The sequence below is a fragment of the Daphnia pulicaria genome, chromosome 1 (assembly GCF_021234035.1).
Source record: "Daphnia pulicaria isolate SC F1-1A chromosome 1, SC_F0-13Bv2, whole genome shotgun sequence".
Classification (NCBI taxonomy): Eukaryota; Metazoa; Arthropoda; class Branchiopoda; order Diplostraca; family Daphniidae; genus Daphnia; species Daphnia pulicaria.
In genome coordinates, this window is record NC_060913.1 from 19,257,925 (window position 1) to 19,278,623 (window position 20,699).

At 38.9% G+C, this 20,699-nt stretch overlaps 1 protein-coding gene across 2 annotated transcripts; it reads left to right on the plus strand.

Annotated features, from left to right (window-relative positions):
• The first annotated feature begins 197 nt into the window (after positions 1-197).
• LOC124311350 (cAMP-dependent protein kinase catalytic subunit 1) lies at positions 198-19,824 on the plus strand. 2 transcript variants are annotated; one of them, XM_046775806.1, is made up of 13 exons: positions 198-464; positions 9,412-9,776; positions 10,231-10,369; positions 14,608-14,669; positions 15,322-15,450; positions 16,727-16,825; positions 17,044-17,126; positions 17,229-17,355; positions 17,415-17,510; positions 17,588-17,710; positions 17,840-18,004; positions 18,294-18,426; positions 18,831-18,955. In XM_046775806.1, exons 1-12 carry the CDS (start codon positions 419-421, stop codon positions 18,423-18,425), a joined length of 1,566 nt encoding a protein of 521 aa, XP_046631762.1. In that variant the 5' UTR covers positions 198-418; the 3' UTR covers position 18,426; positions 18,831-18,955. The 2 variants fall into 2 exon arrangements, with proteins under 2 accessions (XP_046631762.1, XP_046631770.1); XM_046775814.1 differs by lacking the exon at positions 18,294-18,426 and having other exon boundaries at positions 201-464; positions 18,831-19,824.
• Positions 19,825-20,699: the final 875 nt, after the last annotated feature.

Below are 20,699 nucleotides of genomic sequence, written 5' to 3' on the forward strand. Positions count from 1 at the left end.
TATTGAATTTCAAATTTACATTTCAGTATAGCTTGTCGGATGTTCGGTCTATCTTGATCTGATACGCCTTGTCTTACGTGGGGCTCTCAAGGAAACAATGGATTTTACATGATCGAACTGATAAGATGCGTCTCTGGGACGTCACGAGATTCCATTGCTCTCCATGCAGGCCGATGAGTTGGATAGCGGAGCTCAGTCGAGCTTGAAACGGCCCATCGAACTGTTATTCCCTCGCAGTAACAGCGATATTTTTGAAAAAAAAAAATAATAATAATAATAATTCTAAGTACACAAAACTTAAGCCCAAAAGTTTCAGTGAGACTGCGTCGTATAGCCTACCCACCAGCTTGTACGGAACTATATTGTCTGTTTTCTTTAAAGGAAATCGGCAGCTTTTGAGCTAGACGACACAGTCAACATGTCCTTTTTCAAAGGACTTCGCAAGAAAAAGGACAAATTTTTGGGTGAGTTACCAATTCGATTATTCTACTTTATTGGTCGCGTTGCGTGGCCGGCAGTCGAGTTTCCTGTGCATTTACGTTGGCGCAACGGAGCTCGAATTCGTGACAAGTCGACTACCTTGCTGTCGAACACGAATATGTGCCGAATATTTTCTATCGATCCAGTATTAGACAACTCTTCGGTCTTCGAACGGTCTCAATAACAGCAAGGGGAAGACCAGTTCGCATTGCCCCCGTGCAGTCTATGTTATCTGTAAAGTATTTTTAATTTTTAACAGTAGCTTTGAGACTGTTACAGGTAGGTAAACGGGACGAGAGTTTAACATGTATCTATCTAGAATGTATTTGCTCATGATAAAGCTTTAGATAAGGCAAGGTAGCTCAGATATTTCCATTTGGTTTAGGGGAGATGTGCGTGCCGAAACATATTCCGTGGACCACTAAGTCAAACTATGTAAAAAAATAAAAAATAGAAAATAAAATTAAATAAAATAAAAAACTAAAACTGGTTGAAACCAACGTTTGAGTTTTACGGGCATTTTTCGCTTGTTTACCCAGTCGAGTCCCAGCAAAGTCAGTCGCCCTGATGTTTGGCTAGACTACAAAAGTCTGAAAGCAGAAACAATAAATACTGGAATCTAATGGCGTTCATTCAATTTAGTTCAATTCAATTCGAATACAATCAGTGGAAAACCGCACCTTTTAAGATTTACTTTCAAAGAAAATGTCAACATTTATTTGCCATTTTTAAAAAAGAACTCAACACAGTTTCATTGGCGCTACAAATTTGAAGTTGATTGACGGGATTTTGCGTTTTTTTTTTAAATTCCACTCGGAATACTTTGAATTGAACTAATGCAGCGCATTGAGTTGCGGTTAACTTGTCACCAGAAGGTTTTGAGCGACTTCTTAAATCGATTAAGGAGGGCGGAGGTCAAGGCGGATGGACGATCGGAAGAGGTCGAACGGAATAGAGTAAGCAAAATCCACAATGGAGGTTGAAACCTTTTTGGGTTTGGGTGATAGAGCCGGTAGACACAATACCACACCACATTTTACACCTTTAGAAATAACTGTCTAATTGTTCTGACATCAAATAGTAATAGTAATGTGCTTTTAATTAGCAATCAAAAAATCTAGATTGATCTGAAACTCGAAATTTGTTAATTCGAACGGGAGTAATTGTGTCGGAACAAATTTTGAAGTGGGAATAAATCCTGGATGCGTCGATGGAATGAAATGAATCAATGTGTATACGTATAGTCGTGAGTTGGTTACAGTATTATTAGGACGGGCGAGTAAGGGGGACAAGAAGAAGAGAAAAGAGTTTTGCTGGTTGTTTGTTGCTGGTCTGCGCTGTGTACGCAGTCGCCTTGGAAGATGTTGCGTATATATGGGAGTGGGTGCGTGTGTGGGTGCGTTGCGAGCCGAGAACGGGGAGGGCTTAGCGCCGACTCTGGGTGAAGGACACGTGCTGCTGCCAAGAGGCAGTTTTCGTCAGTATTTCCTCTGATGCCGATGTGTCTATGTCGCTCCTTCCTAACATCCACAAATGTTATCCTAAAAGAAAGTTGACTCACACTCAAACCTCAGAGATCTCCGCAGTGTCCAGTTAGTACAATTCTCACGGCTAATTCCAGCGATTTTTCAACCCCTCCAAATCGATTCAGCGTCTCTCTCTCTCTTGTGGGTGGCTGTTTGTGATTCAATCCTTGAAATTAAAAAACAACAAAAACAAAAACAAAAAAACGAGTCGCCATCAGTTCTGAGCCCAAATCGACTGGATTTGAGAGTCACAGTTTGGCTGAATGAGCAGATGTTCCTGTTTCACCTCCAAACATTGGTTAGAAAAGAAGAAGAAGCTCTCGGCTGCAGCCACATCAGTGATGCAATTGTATTGAACGTTGTCGACGGTGGGGTGTATGGCCTTGTTCGCCAGCCGTTTCTAAGAAGCCGCTTTTAAATCAGATTTCGGCCGGGAATACTCTCCTCGCTTATTTCAAACACACAATACTCGGTGGATACGGGATACCTTCGGGAAATTCCGATTCTATTTCCAAAAAGGAGGCTACACGGCACGCCAAGTCAACAAAGCAGCAACTCATCTCCCCCAGAAAAGAAAAGAAAAGAAAAGAAAAGAAAAGAAAAACAAAAAATAGAAAAGACTGAGAGGTAAGACAAAAACTTATAGCAGTACGTACTAGACTACACCCCCTTTAGATAATGATTGCCAAGCTCGGGAAAATGCCAGCTACCAGTTGCTGCCGTTCTTTACTGCTAGCTGTGCCCCAACAGTCAAAACCCTTGGCATTATCAAGAATCGATCTCTTGATCCAAGTTTCCCTTTCCCAGACGCAATTGCGAGAACGAAGAATTGAAGCTCTGCCCCCCTTCTCTCATTCTATTTTTAAATCAATATGAAATTTTCTCCACCCCCCCCCCCCCCCTCAAAAAAGAAAAAAAAAAATGTTGGGACGCAGATATTTAAAAGAGAAACATTCCCCGCGACTTGACATTGTCGTCGTCTACCATCTAGGAATGGCTTCACATAATCCGTGAGGTTTGTGGTGAATTCGTGAATTCAAGATATAAATCGCTCGCAAAAAAAAACGTTCAATTTGGGAAGTAGACACGACACATTCTGGATGGTCTTAAACGGAGTGTATTTTATCCGACTCCTAGCTCGGATGGCATTGTCAGTCACCGTTTCTAACAATAGAAAGCGGGTCGTCGCCACACAGCACTCCAGCCCCCCCAACTCTCAAAAAGCGTCAATCTTTTTCCCTCGGTTTTTCGTGCGAAAAATGAGACGTTTCGGATAAGCATTTCTCCAAAGTAACGGGAGGAGAAAACAGCGCAGCAGTTCACTAAGTACTCTATGCAAATGAACATAGTTCACGTCAGACGACTTTGTATCTCTCTCTCTCTCTCTCTTCATTACAACTTTGGTTGCGCATTAACTCGGTTTTAACTTTGAGAAACTCAATTAGTGTCGCCTATATTCTTTGGTCTAATCCTCGCACTTTTACAACCGATTTGATTAAGTGCTGAAACAGCTGAAACTTGTCATCGCCTTTCGTTGCGCCACATCAGCATCCAGCGGGTTTGGGGGGAAAAACCCACCGAAATAACCTTTCAAGAAATTTAAAAGTAATGAAACTGTTTCTTTATATAGTGCCAAATTGCAAATTGGAATTGAATTCTCGGGAAGCGTATATAAAACATTAACGGCGTTATTCGTTATATAATCAAATCATGATTTAGACATGATGATACGGAATATATATATAGAGACATCACCTAAAAAGTCTGCTGCGCAAACTCCGTCAATCCGTCATCATTTAATCGATTAGCCTTCGACTGCTGGTTGGAGCCTGGAATCCATTGCAAACGATCGATGGGCAGGGTTGTACGCCTCTCTTGTTAACCTGGAGCGGCATTATTACATGAGTGAACTGGGCCACTAGCCTCAGATTTTTGGAATTTTTTTTTTTTTTAAGTTCATTACATCTCGTCTTGTCCTGTGTGACATTGCCAAATATTGTTCGTCGCCAATCAAGGTTGATTTGATCTTAATTTGCGTATTACAAACGACCGGCTGATTATGTTTTGTCCCGTAGCCTTTATCAGTTATATTGGCCAGCAACTGGTCCTAAACTGCACGAGTTTAGACTTGCACTCGGAAAGAATCATTCCAGTTTGTAACGCGTGTCATTCGTGATTAACACGAATCAAATCATCTCAAATCATCGTCAGTCTACGCGTTTGATATAGCCTAAATTTTGTAATCACAAATCTAGAATGATCAACTGTTATTGACAGAGGGATTTGTGTAACTGTTGGGTGATTCTTACTCTGAGTCATTCGCTAATGCAGAATTTTACACTTAATTTTACACATCTATTTACTTAAATATACTTAAAAGACTTAATGAACGCAATTCTAAACGCAAATAGGTATTCTAGTATTGCTTGCGTATAATGTAACTGTAAGATTTATCGGGAGTCATACATGGTTAAGGTTCGTGAAGTCACTGGATTACAAAAATTCCAATCGTACAACCTAGTTGTTTGCAGCGTCAGTTACTTCGTCCTACAGTCTACATACACAGCCGAATGAAAATAAGTCTTCCTACAAGACATTAATCCTTTGGTACTGGATATTTCTTTAATACCCCGTAGATATTACTCCGCCCATCTAAGGTCTTTCCGCATATCCATTTTAGTTAAGCATGTTTGATTAAAAAGGAAAAAAAAGGGAATCAAAGCAACAGCTGTGGTGAAATTGAAAAATCAAATTAAATTTTAAATTTGTTATGTGTTTTATTGACTGAAGCTTTGTGGGTTGAGTTAATAAACCTATTCCATTCCAATGCTTTCATTGGAATAGGACGGAGGTGCGCCCTTTTTTTTTATCAACATTTTCTCGTGTCCACATTGCGAGCCAAAAGATATTTGTAATCGTAGAATCGTATTAATAGATGGATCCTTGTGCGTGCTGGTACACGTTTAGGCAGTATGACAAATATGTTCGTGCACAAGCAGGTATAATCATTAACTCAATTGATTCTCAAGAAATTAAATCAGACACAAATCCAATATGGAGAAATATAAGGTATATAAGGTTTGTTATGGAAACTAGACACTCAGATTCTTATCATCTTAGGACATTGTGCGAAGTTCGGGTCTTCGTCTGTCCATGTAGCCACCTTTGCATTTTACCAGCGATTTAAATGTCTAGTAAAAACGCAGAAGCCTTGTAAATTAATATAATGAGCATTCGGTATATTAGCCGAGGGTTCCCCTCGAATGTTACTTATTGGTTAGTCACATATGTATTACAAGAAGAAAAGTTTCTAAATCCCAAAAGAATTAAATGATCATATTCTATTTCTAGGAATTTCCTTTTTCTTCATCAAAGTCATGGCAATACTACTCAGTGTATTTCATAGTTTTAAACTGATTAAAAAAAAACAAAAAAAAAAAAATGTCCTTCTATTTTTGTCTGATTGACGTATTAACCACGGAAAAATTGGACATTTTCATCACTAGCTGTTGTATGATACTGTGCATTCTCTACTAATCATTCTCTACAGATTTCTGTGACTTCCTAGAGTTTTTTGGTATAATACGATTTAAAGTAACCTCAAGTATATAGTTATCACTGTAATCATTTCGGGGAATTTCGTTCGGGTAAAAAAAAAATACTGAAAGTTGCGTTTTTATCCTTTCGGTTATTACTGTCGAGGTTAAATTAAAAACACCGTTTCCAATCTTGACGTGGTGGTGGATATGTCTGCATAAAAAAAAACCATTTCAAAAATGGTTGGCGCAATTATTTAGTGAAAGAAACCTGCCGACAAAATAAAATGACCTGATTACATAATGGCGTTGTCAATGTATAATGTTATTTATAACTAGTCAAATTGTTTTAGCATTTAAGTTCGATTACGTTTGTACCCCGAAATGTACCGAAGCTTCTACAGCAGCAGTAACTGTAATCATTTCCCTTTAAATTTGTCTCTTACTCATTGAAAGCATTTATTCGTCGTTGTTACTACAGGGGAATTTTGGTCGGCACGGTTCTGTGGGTTTAATCAATGATAACGATGAACAGGTTATTCAAACATTTTGTCCTTAAGGAAAATTATTAAAACTCATGCCGCGCTTTGTTTGGAACGCGACAGGTTTCAGATAGTGTGGGGCCAAGTAAACGGGTCAGGGGGGAAATATTTCCCTTCGTGAAAATGTTGAAACAGCAAACATTTCATCCGTCGAAAAATTGAATTAGAAAGAAGAAGATGCTGGTGTCTGTAAATCATATCAATATATAGATATACTAGACTGGACAAGTATTATCCGTAAATGATTTTAATAAGGCATTCAAATTGCGTAAATTGTCTGGGGAAAAAAGATTCCGGTTGATTTTTTTGGTGCGTTTCCCGTTGGGTCGCCTTTTCATTGGATGGCCATCACAGCAGTGCGCCTTCCCAAAAAATCCCAGAAAAAGCTGGAGGGCAGATTGCTGTTTGAGAGTGGAAAAAGAATGGAGAGCCGGGCAGTAGAGAGAAGTAAGCGAGACCTTATAAGGATAACCCTCGATGACTCGAAAAATCCATGGCCCGTGGCATTTGATTGTCGAAAAAAACGGACGTAAGCCAAACTCAAACTCAAACTGCCTTATACAGCTCAGCAGCACACATGACGTAGACACTGTTCCTATTTCTTAGTGAATGGGCATAAAAAAGCACACGACGAAGCTAGCAGCATACGCCGCGTACATTCATTAACAACCAACGCAAAATATGGCGAGAGATTGTTGTTGGCCTTAAAGCTTTGAAAGAACGTGAGACTTTGCCGCGATATTATTGGCTCTAATGCTACCAGCAATTTTTTTTAAAGGGGCGGGACACAATTCAACAGCAGGAAAGTCGCGAGAAGCTAAGATGTTCTAGCCAGATTGACATAATTGACGTGGAACGCGTTTGTTTTCTTGCCAACGACATGCACAAACATCGGCAACTGTTTGAGCAGGTTTTTTTTTTAAATATAAGAATAATGATTTGATTTCAAGTCAAAATATCCTGATGGGATGACGCATGAGTAGGAAAATCATGCTTATCAAGTTTAAATTTAATTCCGAACATTCGACGTGATTTTATATCTATTTTGAAAGGTATCAGCATTTAAAGTACCGAGTCATGGCTCACAGGGAAATGGAGGCTAATCAGTGACGTAGCGTTTGGGATTTGTTTGATCACGTTGATAAATTCATCAGGCCCTTAACTAATTCCTACTTTCCCAGAGTCAATACTAAAAGAAGGGAAAAAATAAAACCCGAAAAAACAACAGAGGTTTCACAGACAAGTACAAAATAAATATTTGGACAGACGACGCTGCTAGTAAAAGAAAAGAGGATTGAAAGAAATTCCCTTTTCACTTTGTGTACGACGTCTCTACTTTGATTGTTGTCTGCCAATGATTTCAGCCAACATAAGGGCATATATAGTCGTTGCTTGATGGCATAATATTTGCTGTGCTGCCACGAATAGATTAGCATCTCTTTTTCTCACGTTCAACAAAAGTCTGCGCGTTCACAAAAAATAAAGAAAATAAATAAATTCAAAAATATATAAGAAATACGAGAAACCGGTTGCACACATGTTGGCCGTCCGGGACGAATGAGTCATTGGAGCCAACCTGATCGGGAATTGACACCTTAGAAAGTGGCAACAAGAAGGATTGAAACTGATTGAAATTCCTGATGTTTCATTCGCCATGCTGACCGCCATCAATAATCGGCTGCTGCACACACACACACACAGTTGATGGACAACAGCGGGAAATTTTCTTTTCTTTCTTGTTTTATTAATTCCCGAGTGAATTTCGCGGTTGTTTCGCTATAGACGGAACGGTTTCCTGCTGATGCCTTGCTCTTATTCTCCCGGCGCGCATCCTAGACGCTGGATGGTCTATATATTTTCTCATATTTCATCCGTAATCTGCGTTTATCATCATCTATCGATCTTTCTCGCCAACACGGCTGATGTCTGCTGGGCAAAGAAGAAGCACATGAGTCGGCGGTGCGTTACCGGGGAAAAATCAATGGGGATAGTCTTCGTGTGTGTGCTGTGTTCGACTCCCGTTTGCGCACGCAACGGGTGTTGTCAAAAGCCTCGGCGGCTTGTCTTTCCTACGTCTTCGTGCAAGCGCCTTTTGCCTCTCTCTACCGTCCCCTACCTCTTTATTGATTCGCTACCCAACCCCCTGCAAAAACCACCTGGATGACGTGCACGGACAATATATATACGTACTAGGTACTACCTACGGATGATTATCATCTGTACGGTGATGCAGCCAACATTTTTTGATTATTACATCTTCTAGCTTCTTCTTGTTCTCACTCATTATTCGAGTTATATTAGTCGATTTCTGGCCTTTTATTACACACGCTAGGCATTTATTCTTTATAAAAGGGCAGTGTGTGTGTGTGTCACCTGTCTGAAAGCCAACATTTTCAAACGTGCTGTAGGCTATGGGAAAAATATGAAAACACATTTTGATGTGTTGTACAGACTGTAGAAATAGCTCAGAACCTTTTTTTGTTTTTTTTTGTTTTTGTTCTTTTTAACTTGCCCTTTAGATGAATATACTTTCCTTTCTAGAAACCCGATCTAGTCTCGGAGAGAAAGTTTTTTGAACGTTTGTAAAGCCGCGCGATTCTTTTTTTTTTTTCGTTTTTCTTCTTTTTAAAAGTTCATGGATAGCGTCGAGATTCTTTTTTCGTATTTGTTTCCCATCTCCTCATTTATTCGGCTGTTACCTAGCGCCAAGTAAAGGGAAAATACACACCCGTTTTTGTAGGGATGTCGTCGTCTTATAATAACGGAGAGCCGTAGGCATCTATTTTACAATTCTTAAGGGGTACGCACACGTTCACGTATGATTCACACGGACTTACAGCTAGGCTACAGCAGACGTGAGAATCTTGGATTTGTCGTTAGACTGCCGATTGTGTTTAATCCAGACCCACAATTATTAGTACGGTATAGGTTGATTCTTTATTGAGTGTAGTAGACCCGTCAGAAATATGTGGATTGACTCTTTTAATTGATTTGGTTCAAATGTACGTACGTGATGCTGTTGTGCGCGTGAATGAATCATCGCCAAATAAACTGCGACGATGAATAATTAAAAAGAGAGAAATGGATTGGCATCACATTCGGACTTATTGATTTGTCGAGCATTTTCGATAGTTGTCGTCAGTTTGGCTGCTGCTCTCTCTCCTGTCTTTACTCTTGTCTAGCCGTTGCGTTAGCTCAGAGGAAAAAATGGGAAAACTAGGAAATAATCAATATGGAGAACGACGGCTTTTTCTATGAGGTCAATCTAAAAATAAACTTTGGCTCGTTTTCTTTTGTTTTTGCTTTTTTTGTTTTGTTTTTAAAAAGGAGTTGAAGGCATTGGTTTCAAGCCGGCTACCCATGTCGACCCAACGGTGACCAGCCCGGGACTGGCGATTTTCACGCCGTCACCTCTCAAGTCGAGCAATAAAACGGAAAATACTAGCAGCACAATTTCGGTCGCAGCAAATACCTCAGCCGTACCCACCACTACCACTTCTACTACTACCACCGGCGAATTCATTCAAAAAGGGCCGGCCACCATCATCAACCCTCTTGCCAAGCCAATAGCCAACAAGAAGGCGGAGGAAGAACAATCGACAATTGCTCTGCCGACTTCACCCGCCAGTGCATCACATTCGAACCACATCACTCAGACTGCCGCCGATACAGACGCTACCTCTTATCATAAGGTAATTGAGCACTAATATTACAAATCAATCAAAAATCAAATCATAATAAATTTACAAGAGACGATATAGTTGGTCGCATCTTTCATAACTAGAAAACATTAGCCAAAAAGCTAGAGACGAGCGAACTTCATTCGCCAAACAGGTCACATAGCAACTAGGACGTGAACAGCTAAGCATTTTAGTAACAACTGTTGAGGTATTGTCGTCTGACAAACATTTTTGAAGGCTATTTGTGTGTGAGCAAGCAGCCATCCATCCGTGGTGGAGTAGTGTAGTAAGTAGCTAGACGTCGTCATGTAGCCTATACATTGGCATTCACAAGTGGATAAAATGTTAATCGATTTCAGATTTTTTTTTTGGGTGCCAACTATTATTACGCAATCTTTGTACTATGTTTTTCTTGGGATTATTTTCTAATTGTTTGTTTCATTTTGACGTCGTTTTTTATTTGCAGAATCAACATCACGGTCCATCTATCGGCAATAAAGTTAACTCCAATCCATTAGCTAACAATTCTTATAACATGCCACTAGGCTCCAGTGGATCCAAAAGCGGTGCCGTTTTGCCCGCCCATTCGGATGGACATTCGAATCGTAAGTTCGCTTTTCTTTCACCTTTATTTTTTTAATTTTTACAGCACTCTTCCAGTTGTATTCTCCACGTTTGGATTTGGCGAATTCCTTAATATTCCTCCATTCACATAATTGGACAATTATTTTGACTTAACTTTAGTTTATTAGATAACTCTTTGAGTTTTTGTTTTTCATGATTTGGACTTTTTCCGCAATTTTTTCCCAGTTGGTCTATCGTTTTATTGGTTCCCCAAAATAGTCATGATTTTCAGAATAAGACATGTTTTTTTTTGTAATGAAGCGGATTGAACAGAATTAGCTTGGTGTTGCGATGATTCAAATTAGCGGCGCTGTTTCATCTGAATATTTGTTGCGACTTGCGAGAGAAACGAAAGACTGCGCCTTTTTTTTACGGTAGTTACAAACCAACACGCAACACGCCATTTACCTTTAATTTCGCAGTTATTTCACCACCGTTTCACCTGATCAATCACTTTTAAAAATTCAATCGAATAGGCAGCCACTCAAACGAATTCCTCTTACTTGTCTGTGATTGATCATGATTTTTCTCTACCGATTAACATTTATGGAATGCTGCGCTGTGAACCCCCACACTCAGCGAATCAAGGAGGCTGATAGAAAAACGGGGTTTTGACTAACAAGGAACTATTCAAACCATCAGGGAAAATTAGTTTTAGGATCCGATGCGAATTTGACGTTGCAAATTGGACTAAAGACAATAAAGAACAGTAAATCGTAATTTTGGGATTAAAACAACAAGTACCGGCTTCAAATAATTTCGACCTAAATTCAAATAGGATATCTTGAGTATGGCACAATCAATCAACCTGGCGGTAACAGAGTCAGTCGTACACCTTTTCCCTATCGATTGTTATTACATAATCAAAAGGGAGGAGGAATGCATAGTTATCTGTTTAGATTACTCCTAGTGCGTGATTTTGTGTACGAAAATAATGCTCTGATAAGAATATTTTTACGAAAAGTATGTGTCTTTAAAGAAGAGGATTATAGTCCTGTCAAAGTTGTCAAGATTTGTTTTTACAAAGTCAGTGTAGATGCCATTTGCATGGGGCCTTTGAGGTGGTGGGTCTCTCTAGTAGTAACAGGTGGCGAGATGGAACAACTGGGACATAGCGGATGAAGATGACGATCGATATTATTATGGATAGGGTGCGGGAAAAGGAGGGTCCAAACCAGCAGATCTGGCAACACTTACTCTCGGCTACTGGCGGTCGGTATCGATCGATCCGGGCACACTCGGGAGGCTCCACTTCTTCCCATTTACCTACGACATCTTTACGCTTTTCTCTTAGAGAACACATAATACACCCCAAGACTATACGTAACACTAATCCAGGCTATAGGCGTTAGCGTTCATATTTGCAATGAATTTCATTTGTTTCTTCTCTGACCTGACGTGATGTTTACATCAGCCAAGGCAGGAATACAGAAAAGAGCCAAATTTGGCATATTTGGGCTTACTTGATACACCAAGGCGATGCTTGGGAACACAATCTAGTTATTCTCTAGCCAGCATCTAATAATAAAATCTGCTTATTGCAGTTTTTCCACGAATTTTACGCAACGCCAGGGGAGAGCAGGTCGCTTGTTATTGATTCGTTTGCGTGAAAACGGACGACCGTAGACTTTCAGATCAAATGTCGTATTGTAGGCTGCTATCTTTATTAGTAAATAGTTTAATTCTTTCTGCGCACATGATTAATTATAATATAAACGATGTAATTTTATTGTAAAATATTGATTTAAAGCTCGATAGGTTGAATGCCACAGTTGAATTCTAAATTTCCTTACCAAAGATGAAATGCATTTAAGCAAAAAAAAAAATTAAATTCGCACCACTTTTTCTTCAGCAGCAGTTAGTCTAATATTATATTATAGTTAATGTAGATTTGTTTGTGCATAATATTATTGGTGGTGAAGAAGAGAATGGGGATGAGTGAGTGCAATGAGTGAGTAAAAAAAGGGCCGATTTGTGTGGTGGATGGAAAAATGGAAGAATAATAAGAAGAAAAGTCTTTGGGTGTTTGGGAGTCGTCGCTAGCTTAAACGATGTCTCGACAGATGGTGCTGACGAGTGGGCGGGGCCTGTCCCTCTTCAACACGGAGAAAGGTCGGAAGCAACGGCCGTACGTCCATTGCCGGGAAAGAGGCAATGAAAGAAGCCATGGAGACTGGTAGTAGTGTGAGTTACTAGCAGATTTCGGTTGTTGTGTGCGTTTAAAGTTGAAAAGGACGTCCACAGTTGAGGAAATTCGCCCATTCTTCGCTGCAGTCGCTTTGATTCCAAACTCCTTTGCCCAGCTGCTTTGTTTTCTCAGTTGGCAAATGACTCAATGAACTGCCAACTACGACGAAATCAGAACCGGGCGACGTCTGACTGTGCAGAGCCACCACCAAGCAGAGACTCTGTGGCTTGTGAATTTCCCTTTCGCCACTTCGGGCTGCGTTCAAGTGCATCGAAACAATAAGTGCAAAAACGATAGGAGACATTCAAGCTGCTAGAGCAGCAGCCGTTTTCGACTCTTTTTGGGGGGTTTTTTTTCCGAAATTTCTTTCGCCATTTCTTGTGACATTGGTCGAATGTTTGGGGCACCACTCAACTAGTGCAGCAGCTCCTTTCTATTGTGTTGCATTGCATCGCGACTTGTGTGATGGACTGGGCTGGTGTGACTAACGTGCCACTCACGTAGAATCTGGACCCGAACAAGCAGCAGATGCTCAATTTGTACGCATAATTTGGCTGCCAAACGAAATCAGTTGTTGACGTCATCAAACCCACCGCATTGCCCGAGACATTACTGCCTGATTTCGTCGGCTGACTCCAAATGTCGTAAACTGCCACAACTTTTGGGTTTTGTTTCGTTAGCAAAGAAATCCCAGCAGCATTTGCCGTTCGTGAATGCTTGCTTGTTGTCCGTATATGCGCGTGTGAGAAGCCGAGTGAGGAAAAGAAAAAAAAAACAAGCCGAGCCATGGGAAATGCAGCCACAACGAAAAAAGGCGATCCCACTGAAAATGGTAAGACCATGACACACGAGTCGGACCATATTCAGAGACTCTTATTGTGCCAGTCATCATTCATCAAGCCGTCGGTTTTCACGACTCGACTTGTTCAATGACTTCCCCAGCACCACCGACCACCTTTTTTTCCTTTTTTTCTTTTTTGGACCCGGCCAAAAAATGTTGTCTCCATTTTCTATAGACTTTTTTTTCATGTATTTACAAGATTGCCAGTTTCCAGGTTTATCGGGTTCATCGTTCCTAATCGCAGCTGTTATTTCACGAATATATGCCACAACTAGATGATGTTCAAATCCCTGAAGCTAGATTAAAAGTAGCGATAGGCCGTCTATTCCTTTGCGGAGCACACACCAAAATGTTGCCAGTCTGATTATAATTTCTGTTACCGATCATAAACATTTCAGCTTGGGACCTGTGTCTATCTGTATAAAGATTTCTCGGTTTCATCCTTAAAAGGTTACTCCCAAAAAACCAGTTCGAATGTTTCCCTCGGAGCGGTTCAACTCTGAAAGAAAGAAAACGTGGTTTGTCCTTAGATGGAGAGCTGGGTTTTTAATGCCATACTCCCAGCTGAGTTTTCAGTTGTCTCATTGAGGTCATTGGGCAGTTAGTCTATTGCCTGATTTGACTCACTTAATTAGTTGGAAATCAAAATGTCTTTGCTAACGACTTTATTTACGAGCTTGTCCTGATGTTCGACCAACAGTTCGACCCTGTTTTTCAATTATTAGTTTTCACTTTTTTAAAATTGACTCTTGACCAATTTCAAGATCAATTTGCAAAATATGTTTTTGCTTTGGTTTGAGTAAAACTCACTCAGGGCGTTTGTATGTGGTTATTTTGATTCCATTTTGTTTGAATTCACTCCAGTGAAAATTAATGACTCAGTGGCGAAAGACCACGAAAGAAATTGCTTTGGAAAATCACAGCTGGCCAATGTTTTCTGGGCAAGCAACTGGGTGTTCTATATATCGATACGTTTTTGGGCCAAGGTTTATATGTGTTTGCTTCAGGTTTTGTTTACCAAAAGAACATAACTTGATTTTTAGTTCAATAACGGGTTTTGTTTCGTTTTGATCATCGGTTTAGTGAATTTCTACCAAATGAATCTGTATATATTTTAAATTGTCGACGTATTATTTCATCGATGAAACTATACAGTTATCATTTTAATTGTGTTTTTTTTCTCCATGTAGTTGAAGAATTCTTACGTGAGGCCAAGGAGAAGTTTGAAGAACAATGGAAAAACCAATCTCAAGTAAGCATAACTACCAGAATTTATTGATAATATCTTAATCTGAGTTACTTGTACACCCTGTAAAATGAAAATTATTACATTTCCTATCCAGTCCAGTCACCATTTTGCCGAGTTGGTAACCCTGGAACTTGTGTCAAAAAAAAAAATAATGTCAGATGTTTGTGAAATTGTCACTTTCTCAAAATATCGCATGTTCTAGCATTAACCCGGTTTTATGTTTGTTATAAAAAGATTGACATCTTTGCTGTAGAGTTTTTTTCGATGGTTGTCCTCATAAAACGTTCCCCAAGAACTCGTTTTATGTCGAAATCGTTTTCTCTCAAATCCAGTTTGGTATTTCAAATGACTTATCGGCACTTTTTTCGTTTTTTATCATCAAAGCGTACTGTAGTCGTGCTATTTTCATGCATTTGGGTTCGGTCAAATATCCCATGATTTGTTTTTTTTTGCTGTTGTTGTAACCCTGCTGAGAAAATGTGTACACAATCAGATAAGACTCTTGTGAGATAGTTTGTTATCTGGATTTTTCTAGCCATTTTGATTGCTTGAAAAACAAATTGAATCTAATGTTCTATGCAGACTGAATTTGTTCTATGCAGACTGAATTCTAATATTTGCAATTCTCTTTTTTTCTTCTTCATATAATTAACAGAATACGGCGTGCTTAGATGACTTCGACCGAATCAAGACCTTGGGAACGGGCTCGTTTGGTCGCGTTATGCTCGTCCAACACAAATCGACCAAAAAGTACTATGCCATGAAAATTCTTGACAAACAAAAGGTAATTTTCAACTTAATATCAAATCATTTCTCTGATTGAGCAACGTGAGTTATCGTGTGCTAATTACGGTTTACTAGAAAGCATTCTGTAACTTTTAGAATGTAAGCAATCGATGGAGCATTACGAATGTCACTATTTCTTAAAAAATACGCCACAAGTAGTTATATTGTTTTATGCCCTTGTGAAAGCTGGCCTTGTAGACATGTTTTTGAGGTGAAGCAAAAATGGTTTGTTTATGAGTAGTCAGGTGTTCTTGTGTTTCCTTGTAAATGACTGTTTACAGCCACGTTAAGAGCACACGGCAAGTTACACAGTTTGCAATAGAGATTTTAATTATGTCGAGCAATTTTTGAAAATCCAGTTTGTTAAAAGGCTATTCACCGTTTAGACAAATAGTTCTTTCAAACAACCATGGTACACGTATGTTAGATGTGGATTTTGGAAAGTCTATTTGAACGAGTCGACTCGAGCATTGGTCCCTCGAGTAATTATCATGATCTTCACGTAATTCCCTGGACGCCGAGTTTGAGCATGCCTCGAGGACTCGAGGTCGCCTACTATTCGGCTGAGATAGAATTCTTAATCGAACCCTTCTGTGGATTTTATTTTGTCTGTTTGTGTGTGTGTGTGTGTGTGTTATGTTGTCAGGTTTCTGGCTTTCCAAATAGCTGGTTTATTTCAGTTTGAATCCGGTCTGTAGATTCGGTAACATCCAGTGTATGATGCCTTATTTGAAGTAGCTCGGCATCGACTTTGAAGTAAACCAGTGTTCGGAACTTCACTCAATTGTCAAACCACTTAAGTCTGATGATTAACGTCACTCTAGCTAGAAGCTAATTGAAATCTACTTACGAAATCGAGTTAAAACAAAAACATCAACGTGTTGTGCTTAGTTTATCGGTTCTCTTGTCTCAGATACTCTTTAAAATATTAAAAATGTTTTTTTTTTTTTTAAATCTCTCGCACTCAATTCGTTTTCAAAATTAGGAAATTTAAATTGTTACGAATATCACGCGTATAAATGTGATGTTGCATGATTATATAAGTGAGATTATATCTGTTTTACAGGTCTCTACTTTTGCAACATTTCGTAATCTACCATCATATTCGACTTTATTACTAATGTGCGAAGACCTAGATTTATTTGTTGACCTTTGATGATGCATAGAACATTTCTCCTTTTTTTTAAATGCTGTGCGTTGCCTCATGTAATTCGTTATCTTGCTTCATGTAAATAATTTTAGTTTCATAATCATAATTTCATTTCTTTTTACAGGTGGTAAAACTAAAGCAGGTGGAACACACGCTAAATGAAAAAAGAATCTTGCAAGCAATTAGTTTTCCTTTCCTTGTCAGCTTAGAATATCACTTCAAGGTACTTTTTAAAATTCTCTTGATCATTTTATTTTTTCACGCACGGCAGAGCGAACACAAAAAAAATTATTTCTGAACTCGCGTGATGAGTTTTATGAAAGTAAAGTTTCTCGAAAGAAAAAATCTGATTTGATGTTGACGTCGGCTGTGTAGTGAATGGGTTTTTCTCGTGTGTCATTGATCTTTTAATTAATATTTGAATATTTTCCATTGCTGCAGGACAATTCTAATTTGTATATGGTTCTCGAGTACGTCCCTGGCGGCGAAATGTTTTCTCACCTGAGAAAAATTGGACGATTCAGGTTTGTTAGATTTTAGATTTTACTTCGAAATTTTTTTTTTTTTTTTTTTTTTTAAATTCTCGGTAAGATTGCTCGAACCTAAAAGTTTTGTTGATTATTTAGCGAACCACACTCGCGGTTTTATGCAGCCCAAATCGTTTTGGCCTTTGAGTATCTCCACTACCTGGACCTTATATACAGGGATTTGAAACCTGAAAATCTTCTTATTGACAGTCATGGATATCTAAAGGTTTTCATCGTGATTCATTTCTGACTCTAAAAGGTTCTATAAACTCTTTTGATTTGCAGGTGACAGACTTTGGGTTTGCTAAAAGAGTTAAGGGACGGACATGGACGCTGTGTGGAACTCCCGAGTACCTTGCCCCTGAAATCATTCTCAGCAAAGTACGTATTATTCGTTTGATCAATAACATATCATTGACAGCCAGAGCAAATTTGGTTATTGAACGTGATTCTATTAGGGTTACAACAAAGCTGTTGATTGGTGGGCACTTGGTGTGTTGGTGTACGAGATGGCTGCTGGCTATCCTCCCTTTTTTGCCGATCAACCTATTCAGATATATGAGAAAATTGTCTCAGGGAAGGTAAAGAAACGTGATCCAATTCAATATTATTAGAAATAACAAGTGTTTCATCAACATGTTTAGGTTTAACTTCCATTTACAGAAGAGTATTTTAGCCGTTGATAATAATGTCTTGTTTTTTTTTCCCAGGTTCGATTTCCGTCGCATTTCAGTTCAGATCTGAAGGATTTACTGCGCTACTTGCTACAAGTTGATCTGACGAAGCGTTTTGGTAATCTAAAGAATGGAGTAAATGACATAAAGAATCATCGTTGGTTCCAGTCAACTGACTGGATTGCTATCTATCAGAAAAAGGTAAGAAAAGCGGGACAATGTTCAATGAGAAATAGGCTCTCATTCCGCCGTATCTCATTGGGTTTTTGGTTGTTTACGATGGAGTGTATTATTTACCATTCGTCTTTGAACAGTTTCTGGTGTAGTCCTTTACTAATAATTCACTCTGGTGGTGCATGGGGACTTTCTGATCTTTTATTCTTGAATTTCCACTTTTGGTTTTTGCTTCTTCACTTCTCCTTCCGCATGGTGCATGGATGATTGCCTTGTTCTCCGTCGGTCATCTCTATCCTGAATGGATGTTAATCAGATTACAGCACCTCTAGTGCCCAAAGTAAAGGGAGCCGGAGATACTCGCCATTTCCAGGAATACGAAGAGAACGGAAGTGTGTTCAAGATCAAAGCGGAAAATGTGCATGCCAAGGAATTCGAAGATTTCTGAGGTCTTTCAAAAAAAAAAAAAAAAATAATCCGAAACCTTTTTGTCGGTTTGTTTTATGCAGTTTTTAGTTTTGAATGCTGGTTTGATTGTTTCTATTAGAACCGCCTTCAACTAGACAGGTGTATCGCTTTCCTGGGTGTAAATCCGTAGTTTATTGCACTAATCATCTTTTTGTACCTGGTTCTATAACATCTTTCTTTTGATTCACTCACCTCTTTCAGTAAATTGACTAGATTAAAAAAAGTAGAATTTTTAATTCATTGGTCCAGTGTCTTTCTTGTGCAGTAGCCAACTTTTCGATAGATTAATAGTTGAATCTGTATAGAGCTGTGTCATGGATAGAACTCTTATTGGGAAAATGTGTACCGATGTACTGATTTTGTGTGGTGCGATCTCGTTTAACAGGTTGAAGCGCCTTTCATCCCCAAGTGTAAAGGACCAGGTGACACAAGTAACTTCGACGATTACGAAGAAGAAGCACTAAGGATTTCGTCTACAGAAAAATGTGCTAAAGAATTTGCCGAGTTCTAGAGAAGAGAGAAGAATAAGGGGCCCCGGCTAGGAATTGTGGCGTCCTTGTACCGAATGCCATCATACATTTTGTATTTGAGTTGAAAAAAAAAACAAAAAAAAAAACAGAACGGCATTCTTTGCCCAACCCACTGAACATCCCAACCTCAACCCTTTGTGGCGTTTCTGTTGTCTTTCTACCTGATGATGTTCAATTATTTGTCGTCAAAAACGCGTTCTGTGTGCCCTCTTTCTTTGTCACTCATCCTCCCAGACTTATATTTTCCAGTGCAACTAAACAACAGCACAGGCAACTGCTAGAGTTTATCGCGGAGGTAGAACTTGAACTTCATCTTTACGTTTGGTTTGAATATTTAAAAAAAACTGTTGGTAACCTTTAGTGATTAGTTCTGTCTTGATGATTCATATTTTGGTACTAGTCATTGTTGTAGCTCTTTTCCTTCGTTTCCTTCATGCCACCTCCGTCTACGCCCTGTCAATGTTGGTGACCGTCGTTGTTTCAATTTATTATTCCTCTACATCCGTTTGAATGAAGCCTATTGGTCTCTCAAACTTCATTGTATTCCTTGTTGTAAGGATTGAGTTCCCACTTCACCCGTTTTTTCTTAATCTTCTTTAACAAACAAAATGTATGCATATGAGAGAGAACTAGAAAAATCATAACTTGAATTATAGTTTTTGCATGCTCAGCTTCCTATCTTCACTTTTTCGTCTGTGCGCAACATAGAGCATTTTAATTTCGAATAAGTGCATATCACAGTTCGGTGAAGTATATGGAATCTGGACGGAAGACCGCTTATTAAACACTTAGTTTTCTCAGAAACATTCATCCATATGTTCCCACAATACATAACTTGGGTATTTGTGATTTACTAATGTTTCACTGAAGAAAGATAGATGAGCCAAGAATAAGTCGATTGCTGGATCAGTACTTCATGTGCCGGGTTTTCTGATTCACCGGTAACTACTGTGCGCCTGATGTGTTTCTAATGTTGCTATTTGCCATGGTGATACAAGTTATACATCAAAACTTCTCTTTTCATTTTATCGTGTACTGTTACTGCAAAATAAGAATAAAATAAAAAGGGGAGAATTCTAATTTTATCCTTCAAAACAAAACAAAACATAAGAAATGCCTCGTGCAACGCCTGCAGACCCACTGGCCAACACTAATAAGTCAACTAAATATGTCGCAATTCGTAAGTGGGGATGGCGTATATCTACGTTTTAAAATCCTTCGTTGTTAATAGAAAAGTGAAAGAAAAGTAGAAAAAAGCTCGCAAATTGTTGCTTCCTTTTTTATTACCAAATCATGTTGCGTAATCACAGTTTACGTCTTCTTTAAATTCAAAAAATGATTGTACAACCACTTGCTCGATAAGAGTCAGTCATTGTTGCTATTATTTGAAAGCTGAAAATTTATGAAAATCTAAATTAAGTGATATATGGCTATATGCAGGCTGTGAGCCTGTAACCAAAATTGCCAACTTAAATATTTCCTAAATGGAAGTGAATTTCGTCATTCTGATTCTGAAAAAATAAAAAAAAATTCGTCAAATCCGGCTTGAAATCGAAAGAAGAATAACGTGAAAATTTTAGAATTCGAAATCTCTTTCCGGATTTAGTTGAAAGCTTCAAGCGGGGCTTAGTTATTGAGCGCATTGTCGCCTTGTCGGGTTAATTTAGCTCCATGAATATATAACACTAGTTTTAAATTGTTGTCCAAGTTGCTGATATTAGCAC